Source organism: Amblyomma mixtum, chromosome 1 (assembly GCF_055824585.1).
Source record: "Amblyomma mixtum isolate Tamu chromosome 1, ASM5582458v1, whole genome shotgun sequence".
Lineage (NCBI taxonomy): Eukaryota > Metazoa > Arthropoda > Arachnida > Ixodida > Ixodidae > Amblyomma > Amblyomma mixtum.
Genome location: NC_143012.1, coordinates 287320765 through 287334285, shown reverse-complemented (window position 1 = coordinate 287334285; position 13521 = coordinate 287320765). Strand labels below are relative to the sequence as shown.

General features: G+C 48.5%; 1 protein-coding gene across 2 annotated transcripts in view; it reads left to right on the top strand.

The window, feature by feature from the left end:
- Positions 1-13521, top strand: part of LOC149371955 (inverted formin-2-like) — a 57470-nt gene that overhangs the window by 15825 nt on the left and 28124 nt on the right. For both annotated transcript variants that reach the window (XM_089566287.1, XM_089566285.1), the window contains exons 2-4: positions 4121-4396; positions 7583-7755; positions 11761-11840. In XM_089566287.1, coding sequence (XP_089422413.1) covers positions 4121-4396; positions 7583-7755; positions 11761-11840 — 529 coding nt within the window. The remainder of the gene's footprint in view (positions 1-4120; positions 4397-7582; positions 7756-11760; positions 11841-13521) is intronic.

The following is a 13521-nucleotide window of genomic DNA, read 5'->3' as shown; positions in this document are numbered from 1 at the left end:
CTAATTGATCCTTCAGAACAGCGTCGGCGCGGCAGTCATTCGTACTCGAAGCTTTCTTTTTTCTTTTTGCTCAAAGGGCTCCGTAGTAAATATACCGCAATATGAAAGAACAATATTCTAAGGTTATTAATAATAAACTGCCCTCATAGCCACATTGGCTTTGGGACGCTAAACCCCAATAAACCAATGAGCCAATCCAATAATAAACTACAGCAGAGAAGAACAACGACAACGAAGGAGCACACGGACAAGGACGACACGGTACTGACGACTGCATTTTTTGTTTTTAAACGCTAGCTTACTTATACTCTAGATTCCCGCACTTTCTTCAGTTCATTTCCTTATCTTTATCTGCCGGCATCGTCGCGCAGGAAATTCACTTCCTTCTCCGATAGGGCGACAGATGGCATGCTGAAACGTTGGTCACGAGAATCCCGGATGGCCCAGGCTTCTAAAATATCTCCAGTCAGATTGTCGGGTTCATTTTCAGTGTCTGCACATTATGAAGGTCGGCTGGGCTTGTTAGTTTTTTTTTTTTTTTGCTTTTTAGCATTTCCTGCAGTGCATCGCAGTGCATCATCGTCCTTGTCCGTGTGTTCCTTTGTTGTTGTTGTTCTTCTTCTATGCTGCAGTTTACTATTAATAATGTGTAAACTAGCTCAGCAATCCATCCTATTGATATTCCAAGGTTTCTCTGCACACAGCTGGTACCGTTACACCCTAAACACAAAGGAGTAAAAAGGGTGTAAGCTGTCCCCCGGCGCACTCCCTTTTATGAAAAGGAGTGCGCCAGAGGACAGCTTTCTCCCTTTTGCTCCCATAGAGGCGTATTCGTGCAGTGTAGTTGTTTGCGAAGTCTGTGGTTCTCGTGGTTGGAGGCCTTTCGGGTCTCGCAGCGGGTGTAAATGAAGGCTCTTCAGCTCAGTCATACGTGAGTCACGGACAGGCGCCTGCTTCCTAGCGAGAACGCAAGCACGCGATATGTCACTGCCCTCTGCTCCTTGGACGTCTGGGTAAGCACTGCTCGACACAAGAAGCGGCATTTACGTGCCCTGTGCGCGACAAGACTGACCGTAAAGCGCTTCCTGTTTGGCATGCCAGCGCATACAGTGCGCTGAGACTCCTCTTTGAGATGCCCCAGCCTCAAAGCAAGTGTATCACTTTCAACGCACGCACTTCGCCTCGCGACGTGTCGCTCTGGCGCCGCGGTGCCACGCGAAAAGGCGAAGCGCCACTCGGAGCTGTTGCCGTTGAGAGCAGATTAAGCAGATACGGCATCGAAATTTTTCAAACCGCTCACAAAAGTACAAAGCGTATTTTTTTTTCCCCCATTGGGCGTTTTAACGCGATAGCGTCGAAGGCCCCGTTCTCCAGAAAATCCGGGGTCGCCGTTGACCCTGCGCACAGCCTAAAAGGCGTCAGTTAGGAGACGAACTGAAATGCATACACTGTGTATCTCTATGGCATACACATGTTGGTCTTGAAGCTGTATTCATAATGTGCACGTTTCTAAGCGTATGCTGGGTTCACAAAGACAGACGCAGCTCTGTTGATCGGGTTCCGGTCCGAATTCCGTGGCTCCAGCGAAAAGTTGGCGGAGCCGATGCGCTGCACGTCCTCTCGCTCCGCGCGCTCGCAGTGGGCATTCTAAAAAAATATGCTCCACTGTTTCTACTAAGTCGCAGTTGCCACAATACGGACTGCTATCTTGACCTAAACGTAACTGTAAGGCGTCTGTAAATGCAGCGTTTTGTCGAAGTTGATGATAAAGAGCTTCCAGATGGCGAGGAAATCTGGGTTACAGTCTTGATCTGAGGTCGTGATCTGAGTGCTTCTAACGCTGTGTATTATGCCCCTTAGCCTGCCATAGGCAGCAGAGACGCGCAATAAACTTTTTATGCGATTATCTAGATGACATGGTTCTTCTAGACAAACTAATAATCCCTTCGTTCAGCACTCTCAGTTAACATCATCACCACCAGCGCAGATTACTTCGGTATTCTTCTTAACTCTTATCCAAAACTGTTCCCCAGTCCTCGGAATGCCTTCTGTAAACAGGCGGTGAACAGCATTGGCAAGCTTGTATCTCACTGCTTATGCTTCCTTATTCGAATTTTATTGCTGACCTCATGGAGGACTATGGTAGCTGTGCAGTCGTTCTAGATATATTCCAGTATTTTTGCATAAGGCTCTTCTACGCCTTGTTTCCGCAATGTCTGCATTACTGACGACGTTTCCACTGAGTCAAATGCTTTCTCGTAATCAATGAAGGCTATACATAGGGGTTGGTTATATTCTGCGCATTTCTCTATCACCTGATTGATAGTGTGAATATGGTACACTGTCGAGTATCGAGAGCCTGCCTGATCATTTAGCTGATATAAGTCTAACGTTGCCCTGGCCTCTATTGACGATTACTTTAGTAAATACCTGATAGGTAACGGAGAGTAAGCTGATCGGTCTGTAATTTTTCAAGACTCACTGCGCATTCTCACGCAGCGAACTTTGTCATCCCATTTCCTACACCTCTCTCATTCCATCCTTTTCTCCCTTTAAATCCCTTCCTCACGCAGAGTAGCAAGTCAGCGGATTTAAACGCCAGCTAAATGATCTGTTTTCAATTATGAAGCTTCTCTCTCTCTACCTCTGACACTGTGTATGGGAGAAACGCTACAGCGGAGATTGCGAGGCTCGGCAAACAACTTAGGTCCTTCAAGTGCAGAAGATTATACCCGTTAGCGATCACTGCTACTGCTAGCATATACGCCCGAAAGGCCACCACACAAGGGGAAAGCAGATCGCACGGCGAGTATATCAAATGCACTCTGACAGAACTTGTATTTGAAGGGACGACGACACACGTGCAAGCTCACAAGTGGCACGGCGTAGCTCAGAAAGCCCCACCGCGGTGGCTCAGTGGTTGCTGACCCGCCGGCTGCTGACCCGAAAGACGCGGGTTCGATCCCGGCCGCGGCGGCCGAATTTCGATGAAGGCGAAATTCCAGAGGCCCGCGTATACTGTGCGATATCCGTGCACGCTAAAGAACCCCAGGTGGTCTAAATTTCCGGAGCCCTTCACTACGGCGTCCCTCATAGCCTGAGTTGCTTTGGGACGTTAAACCCCAATAAACCAATAAACCAGTCGCTCAGAAATACGAGGGAGTTTTGTCTTCTCGCGCCTGTTGCGTTTGCACCTTTACAAGCAAGAGCTCGCCCAAATTTGTTTCGCTAGAACAGGCGCACGAAGAAGCGTGCAGCTAACGTTCACGTGGCAGAAGCGACAATAACACCAACGACAAAAAGAGCAAACGATTAATTCTTGTGTGGAGAAATGACACACTACCCAGAACACAATGTACGACCTGGAGGCCTTTCTCCACTGAGAAGGGTATGCGAGTCAACTGTCGCATCTATTGAGACAGATCCTTTGCGCACCGTTTCAAACCAAGCACGCTGCAAGAAACGGCTGGCTTGATAGGCGAATGGTTCGTTGTTCAGTCTGCTGTCGATAACCGGAACTCAACGGCGATCGGAATTTTTTTCGTTTCTCATTTCTTTGATTCCGGTGTACAGTGTATCTGCAAACCAATGTGAACAGGTAAAAGGCGTTACGGAACACCTAAGGCCTTCCCAATCGATATATCGATCGATCAATCAAATCAATCAATCAATGAATCAATCAATCAATGAATGAATCAATCAATCAACCAATCAATGAACCGACCAATCAACGAACCAACCACCAATCAATCAAGCAATCAACCAACCAACCAATCAGTCAATCAATCAACCAACCAATCGATCAATCAGTAAATCATCAACCAACCAATAGATCAATCAATCAATCATCAACCAACCAATCGATCAATCAGACAAGCAATGAATGGATCAATCAGTCAAACTTTAATTATGCGAAGTTAGAATTATTGGCAGATACTGAAGGCGTTAATTGAAACTCGTTTAATTCGAACCGCAAGTTCGAATTAAACGAGTTTCAAGTAATGGCATTTTTTCTTAACTTCGCTAAAACGAGCCTCACAAAATGCGAGGGGGCTCTCCGGAGCGTTTCGTTTACACAGCTACGCGTTTGAATTAACCTGCCCTCTCCTTCCTTCCGCAGCTCTTGCGAGCCCGAACCGGGTGGTGCGCAAGCAGGTGCTCGAGCTGCTCTCGGCCGTGTGCGTGTACGCGCCGGGCGGCCATGTGCTGGCGCTGGACGCGCTCGACCACCTCAGGGCCTCCACCTCCAGGGAGCACCGCTTCAGCGTGCTGCTCGACGAGCTGTCGCACCCCGAGGTGCTGCCGTACGCCGCCACCGTGCTGGCCTTCATCAACTGCGTGCTTATCAGCACCGACGACTTCAGGGAGCGACTGCGCCTGCGCAACCAGCTGCTGGGTGAGCGGTATACGCCTTGCTCCTCTCTTCCTGCGCGTGCCAGTTTCCTAAAAATACTCGTACCTATAGGGGAAGAAAAGCGCTGCGGTTATTCGTCGTGCGCAGGAATGCTGGGAAGTGCGAGCCTCGTATTTGACCTGATTTTTAAACGACCTCTCTGCGCATGCGTGCCTCTCTTCCGCCTTCTCCCGCGCTTTTTTGAAATTCAGTTTTATTGCATCAAGGTTAGAATTCATTACGAAACCTTCATACAAAATGAGGTCCCAGAGTCGGTGACTGTAACGGGACATCCTATAAGTGACAAATCAAAATCAAAGTATAGAGCAGCAATGACAGATACGACAATAAACCGTACACAGATACAAAAGTAATTTAAACATTCGCTGGTTGAAAACAAACCGCCAGCTTGTTGCGTGCATGCGCAGTCTGTGTTGACGACAGGCGCAAGCTGCAGCTGCAAGCGCATGCCTGCCATGCATGCGGCATCCGCGGTTGGCGTTCTGCGGAACTGTATTGGTCCTGCTGCGTATAAGCGCACATGCTTTAAAACAGCGTTTTACCATAACAGACCAATTATCGCGGTCTGCCCAGGGGGCGCCACATCTCGTGGAAAATGCAGATTAAATATAGCTAGGCAACAACTTTTGTCGAAGCAGACCTCCTAGAATTGTTTTGCTGATTTTCACATGCATCTGATAGTAAACATCTGCTTGCAATAAATTCATTACAGCGTTAAAAACGTAATATTAAAATGATTTAACCCGCGCACAGTGAAAATATGCATTGCGGAGAAACTATGTTTTAGAAGCCGAATTCAAGTTACCCTAGGTGGGTGAAGCGTTTTTCAGGAAATTTGCATAGACGTTGGCATTTCTTTTCTCCAAGTAATTAACAAAAACATGATTTTGGGGACCGAGCAACACGACCGGCACTGTCTTCATTAATCTCACGTGCGCGTTAACAGTCGGGATCCTTGTTGTTTAAAGGGAAGCTGAAACGTTTTTTTTTTAGAATTCGAGGTTGTTCAAGAAATCTAATCTATCAAGGTTCTAGATAAACCATGCGAAGTATTTTTGCACTAGCATTTAAAATGGTGACATAATCGTCGATTAAAACCGCGACGATGTTTAGGCTTCTCCTCATTACATTGGAGGAGTGCGAGGAAACTCGGCAGTGACGTCATTGTTGCCGAAATTACAATGTCCGCTGCTTACGCCTGCATGCTGCTGTGCATCGTCAGGTGGCGCCAAACAATGCATTGTGAGCTTAACCGTCAATAGCGTAGGTTTTTTTTTTTTTTTTTTCCATGGAATAACCGTTTCTTCGCTGGAAACGTAATGCCGTCATATGTGACGTCATTATCGGGGCCTCTGCCCGTCGCTGTGCACTTCAGAGAAGCTCGAACGCCGATGACTACTTTATTCGGCGATTACGCCACCATTTCAAATGCTAGAGCAAAACGATTTCGTAGGCTTTACCAGCACATTTCGCTCATTCGGCAACCTTAAACTCATCAAATTCTAAAACCGCTTCAGTTGCCCTTTAAAACACATATCTATTGTTCACAACAACGACGCATGGACGTAGACACCACACAAACAGAGCTGAGTTACCGCCCATCTTTGCGCTGTTCCCCTGAGCAAAACCAACTTGTTCGACGCTGTTGCTCAAACAATGTGTCTTGTCCTCTCTTCGAGGGGCACCGCGCCACTCGATCCAACGCTGGGTTACACTGTCAAGCAAACGAGCAGGCTCCCCTGTAAAGCGTCCCAGCGTGTTTGCTGCTCCGCAGTTAAGTCGCCACCGTCGGCGCGTCGCTGGTCATTTGGAGCTCGGCTGTATGTGGCGTATAGAAAAAGTATAGGTGATTTAACGTAAGAAGTGCGCTCGAGAGCAAGCGCTATTCGCCGCTTGCAGACGCTGTAATAGGCCTTTATTGAGTTTCGAGATTTGAATTCGAGATGACCATATATATCCCGGCAAATAAGTGTACAATGGAAGCGATATATAAACGGTGAGGCAGTCACAAATATTGGAAGCAATTGCACTGAGCTCCTGAGATAATCCTAACACACCTGCACGCTCATATGCACAGAAAAGTACGAATAACACTGAGTAACGCACGAACTTGCCCTAGCTCTTTGGAAGCACAAGGTGTCCTGGAAACGCTAACTATAGGGTCTGCTTTTTTGCAGTTTGCTGTACGTCACCTCCGTGCCTAAAATAAAGACGATGGTATACCGAGAACCTAGCTCTTCTCTAAGAGGAACAGTGAGAGAGAATGCCTCTACTGTTATGCCTTTTCATTAACGCGTTGACCAGCACAGCTGTCTGCGCTTTTCCGATTGAATGAACAGACTCCAACACCTGTGCGGAGAACGCACAGACTTCTCATGGTTTCTATGACGCCACGGTCATATGAACCACCTGGTCACGTGGTGTGTTACACCAACGCTCACGCCACCAGTGAGCCACTAACCGCTTCGCAGTGAACTACAATCAGGCCACGGTGAGCGAAGAGGCGTAGACTGCACGCGTTTCAGGGAGACTTAGCGTCAATCTAACACAGCGCAGTATGGAACAGTCAGCGTGAATTTCTCGTTACTTTCCTTCATAAGCTACGATGGCACGTGACTAGGGGTCGGTGTTGTGCTGCGCTCCCCTCGTCAGGAGCTTGTGGCGCCAGAGTTGGGAGTCCGTGTCAGCTCGCCTCTCAAGGCGCAGGTGCACGTCTAGTGACGCGGCAACGCTCAGAGTGTCTAATTGTTTACAAGCTACGCACAGTCGAGACAGGTACGCTTCGGAATGCCTATACGCGCCCACAGGATTCGCCGCACGGCCACTTGTTCCAGCGAGCTGGACAAGCGCCTGTCACAACCATCAGGCAGCTGTCGTGTAAGGTACCGCCGGCACGTGCCAGAAAGAACAGAAAAAGCGCCAATTAACTATAAAAAAAAAAACAAGAATGTCACCTCAGATAACGCGCAGATTAGCTACGTCCGTGCGCCTGGAAATAGCACAATGTTTTCCATTCGGTGTCCTCCTCTAAAGGGTATGCGACTTCCCATGCAAACTCCGCGGAAGCTATGATGCAGCGTGGTGAGATTGTGTTGTTTGCGGTGAGACTGTGCGGCAGCGAAGGAGGGTGGTGACACCAGCCCACGGGCGCGTTTCTGACGCACTTAGGGCTGGGCTTCCTGGAGCTGGTGGAACCGCTGCGGCGCGCCGGCGACGACGAGCTGTTCATCCAGTGCCACGTGTTCGAGACGACCCGCGAGGCCGACGACGAGCACGCGCTCAGCCTCGGCCTCACCGCGTCGGGGAACCACTACGAGGCGTTCGCGGCCGTCATGAACAAGGTGATTGATGCTCTCCTCTCTCTCCCAGCGAGCCTCTTCTGACGGCACGCATGGTCACGCGGGGAACGGGATATAGTGTGGCACCGAAAACACCGCTTCAAGCTTTCGATGCATGCACGTGTTTCGTGCGTCTAAGAAGCGCTAAAAGACTCAGCTTTGCATACACTCTAAAACACTAACACGCCTATAGGGGAGTAAATAGGGAGTAAACTGTCCTCTAGCGAACTCCTTTCTATAAAAGGGACAGCGTACTCCCTTTTTATTCCTTTCTGTTTACAGTGTACTTACAGAGCAATACACCAGCAGGCTGTGATTAACACGTTGGAAGTACATACCTTGGATTCATAACCAGTTATGTCGGAAATAATACGTTTTATCTCTCTCTCTCTCTCTCTCTCTCTCTCTCTCTCGGCTCGAGCGTGCATGTTTGCGTGGCGATGTCACATAAGCCGTACCCAACTCCAGGTACAGCGGCTCTGCCAATTGGGTACTTGCACAGCCTGCGATGTTTACTGGCGGGAGTTCTCGGAAGACGGGAAGTATATTTAGCCGTCTGGAAATCGCGGGAAAATTCCGACATCGGTATACTCAGCTTACAGACTCGCCCTAATGCAATTTCACGCGCGTAACCACTTCGGTAGAGCTTCTCTCGCGTTCTTCAAGGTTTCACGGGCATCCGCGTGGGCGCACGCTGCTCTATAACGTGGACCTCTCTCTCGCGTGCGCGAAACAAAAATGGAATAAAATGATCACGTCCGCTTTGCTTACGAAGGGATCGGTGTAAGCGCTTCGGGGAAAGGCCACATGATCGAACGAGACGTTGTAACGAGAAATGGTCGCGGCGTCATCGATAAACGAGCTAGAAAAAAAGTGGATGGTATAAATACAGAGACGAAACGCGAACGGTGCGCTTTCTCGAGGGCGGCTACGCTTACAGCGGGGACTATGCCTCACATGTTTGAAAGTGGGTAAAAAGGGACGGAAGCTTGGTGAACGGTTGAATTTTATCCTTTTTCTGTCCTGCAAAACTTAATTATTTGCACTCTGCTGCAGATCAGTCTTTCAGCGAAAGACGAAGAGACGCCGTCGTCGTTTAGCCTAGCTGCTGGCGTTTTCTATTCTCAAATTTTTATTTACAAATACTGCAGGCTCTTTTCGGGCACAAGCAGAAGTGGTTACAATGAACTGTACAAAAGCTAAACCTACCGATATTTGAAACAATTAATGCGCCATTTCCTTTCCTCAAAAACCACTTCTCATTTTTTTAATTGCAAGGAAGGTAGAAGAGGTTGAACTACAGTTTTCTGAAAAAAAAAAAAAAAATTGTTTTAAGAGAAGGTGCATTGTATGCCGCCCTGAGCCTAATCAGTTTACAGATGGGCACATAACCATTGTAGCTAACAATACATAACAGGACTAAAATATCAAGCTGGTCTGAAACAAAACTGCCCCCGATGCTTCACTACAGTCGGGGTACCAATGTCAAATATCGGAATCATTGTATAATGTGTTGATGTAATAGTACACCAATCAAATTTTTGGTTGTCTGGCGGCGGGCATTAGCTTTTGCATTGAATCATTTTTTTTTTGTTTTCTGTGCGTGTTCGCTACATTCTTTCCATAGCTGTGGCAGCTACACTACGCATACGTGGAGGAATATTTGATACGTTTCCAGATACGTGTTCTGAAAAGTAAATTTGCGTAACCTGTCGACATTTGAGCTTCTCTCGTGCATTGGAGAAGAGACAAGAGACGCTCGATGCAGCGGATCCAGAGCGCGGTCAGAGACGCGCTTTCTAGCAACACAGCCGATTCGCAGCTGCAGGCAGCTAATTGAAACTCCGCCTTGGCCTGTAGTGTGCGTGACTGGCATTGCAGTATGTTGCAGGCCTTACAGCGGACGCATTCCACTCCGAACGTATGTCAAGGGAATCCGCCAACCTGTTTCCCCACGAGTAGCTGAGAGGAATAATGATGACCTAGTTTTTCTCTTTACAAAAGGCTTTCTTGGAAGAATGAGGGACTTCAATAACTCGGGATGTTTTTTCGAGATGATCGATTGGCAGAGCCTCCCGTCTGACTGTTAGCGGCCCCTAGGGTCGTGCGATGTGTAATGCACGGCCATGAGGAAGCCGATTGGAAAAAGAAGTGCGGGACTCGTGCATGATGTTATTGCTGTTCCTTTTACGCGTCGACGAGCCATGTGAAATTGTGCGGCTTTTCGGCGATCATTTTCCCTCTTTCGTGACACTCGCAGTACACGCCACTTGAGAGAAAGAGAGAGAGAGAAAATAGAGAAATAGAAAATTTCGGTGAGCACCTTGCAGATGAAATAAGATTCACAATGGAGCACGTCTGAAATTCTGTTTTCCATTCAATATCATCTGCATTCCTTCAGCGCCCTTTCGCAATGTCTGCTTAGCGGTTGTGCAACGTTGCACTTTCGTCGTTACGGTTTAGTTCCTGGACAACAAAAAAAAGTCTGCGTTTAACTGCGTGTTCCCGCGTTCTGAATTTCTGTTACCTTACTCGCGACATCGTCATATCCACTCGAGACCTTGAAACAGAAAATTTGACCAATATGTTGGCCAGCGAAATCACGCGCGCGGTATACAGCCATGCCAGGAAGATCAGTGACGTTAAAAACTGTTTTGCAGCTACTTTTGTTACCTACAGCGCTGCCATCTAGTGAACGTAGTTAAAGTATCGTTTGTTGTTGTGGGAGTCAATGCGAGCTTGGTTTTCGGTGGCGCAAAAACAAAACAAAGCAAAAAAACCTCAAGCGTCTTCACGCGGTTTACTGCCAACGGTATAGAGCAGTTTTAGGCGCTTATTAAGCGCTCGTAGCAATGCAACCAACACACAGGTCAGGGTTGTCATTGCTGACTAAGCATCCACCCAACCAAGCCTCAGTCATCTGGATTCCCGGTCACCTGGAACTACCAGGAGGAAACGAAGCCGCTCACAGGCATACCCGAGATTTTCTATACCGGGCGACTCCCCCTGATGATCATGAAGGGTGCCGTGACCTGATAGGTTTAGCAGTGTATGCTGACAATCTCGCGCCATACAGAACAGCCAGAAAGGAGTACCCAACACCACACAAATCCCTCAGTAAGTTAGAAGAGAACACCCTTAGGAGACTACAAACCAACACATATCCAACGCCTGCTAAGTTACACCAGTGGTACCCTACATTATACTCTCCGCAGTGGAGAGGTAGCTAAGCTCTACCCTATGGTGTGGGCATGCCAATTTAATCCCTTAGTTGACCCCATTCCCAACCCCTCGGAGGAGCAGTGGGAGGCTATTCTGCTCAGCGATGATCCTGACCGTCAGCACTGGCTGGTGGGGAGGGCCAGCGCAGCAGCAGCAGCCAGTGGACTATTGGAATAGGCGGCCCACCCACATTCTCTAAGAATATTGAGCAAATAAAGATGTTTTCAATATATCAATCAATAAATCAATCAATCAATCACACGAACTCCCATTTCAGCGAAGCGCGGGCTCTAACTTTCCGCTGTGCTTCATAAATGGCACGATTTTTTCCGCGTATGACATTGCCCAGAACACATCTAAATGTTCGAATCCGAGCAAAAAACATATTTGAATGATGTTTGGAACCGAAATTACCATACTGCAAGCGTTTGAAAAGGTCAGTGACACAATTTAGTCAGGGTTTCGGGGGATGTGTACGCGCCCAAGAGGCGAGGAAGAAGAAAACTCAGCTGGTCCGGCCCCAGGCTGGACCACACGAACTGGCCTTCTAGGCGGGTCGACAGACAGCGCGCCGTCGTCGCGAGAAGCATCCGCGGGGCCGACCTCCGGCGGACCCCCGAGCGCCGGCCACGCGTCGGTGGCGGGGTGGTTCTCATGACGCCCCGCCATGCTGTCCGACGATGAGGCTGCCGAAGCCCCGCTGCGCCCCGGCGCCCGCCGCGGGCGACCCGCTGCCGCGCCGCTCCCGTACCTGTGCCAGACGCGCATGCCCCGCCTCTCGTGCAGGTATATGGCAAGCCGCAGTCCATCGCTTTCCTCATGCTCCTGCGAAACCTCGAGAAGCTCGACCCAGAAGACACAGCTAGGTGAGTGGCTCGTTCCCGTTTTTCCTAGAACAAATCTTGAGCGTGTGACTTGCAGTGACGTCACAAAATGACTATGTGATGTAAGCGAGTGTTGAACCGACTCTAACCCATGTGACGGGTGTGGGATTCAGAGAACCGGACGAGGTACAGCCTTTGTCAAAAGTAACCAGGCTGTACGTTTTTCGTCTCGGTCGTATATTAAAGCTCTAAATCTCTGTATGGTAAGAAGAACCCCTGTTCTCACCTTCAAAAAACTTTTTGATCTTTAGGGAAGCCGTGAGGGCTCTGTTATACGAATATGAAGCAAACCATGGAGCCTGGTTACTTTTGACAAAAACTGTACGTGAGAAACATGGCGGATTTGAACCCAGACAGATGCATCCTGGAGAACTGTTCATCCGAAATCTCGTCTAGCCGCACAGGTGCATGTCTTATACCATCGATGACAGTTCATTCCCGCGCTCAGTTTCTTCCCGTGGAAACTTCTTGGAAACTGGAAGACGTAGTAAGCGCTACGTGCAAATGCCGGCATCGGTTAATCCGCGGCGTTCTTTAGCTATCGTTCCTAGCAGTCCTCGCGACTGACCCAGGTTGAGCAGCATTTGTGGAGCTGCAAGTTTTGAACCAGTCGTGCGTGCCGGTTTCAGAAACATGAGGTCTGTTGGGGGCAGTTTCGCAGCCGCAACAAGTAACCTGAAGCCCTGACGTCACCGAGCGAGGAATGTGGGTCTGGCAATGAGAGTTACCTTCGGTCATTTGAAGCTTGGTGATCAGCGTAACAGTAAACACAGACGATGTGGAAACCGGACTACAGCGAGATACCAATGACCTGTCTGCACCTCGCTTCAGCAATAAATGGGGCATTTAGCTGGTATAGGTGGAACAGTTTGGAAAGCTCGCTGTTTTCGAGATAGTCTGTCGCAGAAATATACACTACATTCAGCTGTTATTAGACGATGCCACGAGAATGTTACGCTTACCTTGCTCAACTGTTCCACCTCTGTAACGCGTTCGTCTCATTTATTACTGGATCAAATGCAGTCGGGTCACACGCTGTGACACGTTCAAGCGTTTCTCGCTGTTGTTCTCGTAGCCATATTTGGTGTTGAGCAAGGTTTTCAAGCTTCAAATATCACACCTGATAAATTGCATCCAACTGTTGTTAAACCACAGGAAAGCGTAAATCCGCCCCGGGCTTAGACAGCTTAATATCTTCTTCCTCGAAACGCCTGCGCACGAGCCTCTAGTAATCCGAAAACCGCGCGGCTTTTTATAAAGGTGCACTAAACAGGATTATGAGCTCCTCTTTTTACCGCAGGAACTCGATCTACACGCTCCAAGCATTCTTAGAAACTGCGAATTATTGTCCTGTGCGGCCGATTTACCTATCAATTGAATTAAACGCCCCGGCTCCTGCCTTTTTTTTTTCACTAACCTACGAAAGTAGGAGGAGTCAACCAACGCGTGAAGTGCCTCTCAGCCAGTCGCGTGGTAGCTTGCCGCTCTGCCATCGGTGGAGTGATACACAAAGCAAAGAGTCCACGCGTATTTTTTTTTCATTTTATGGGCCTAATATGCGGCTATGTTGTCTGCGACTGAAACTATTTATTCATGGAAATAAAATAAAAGAGAAATCGACTGACTGAAAGGCACTCCACGCGTTGGTTGACTCCTCCTACTT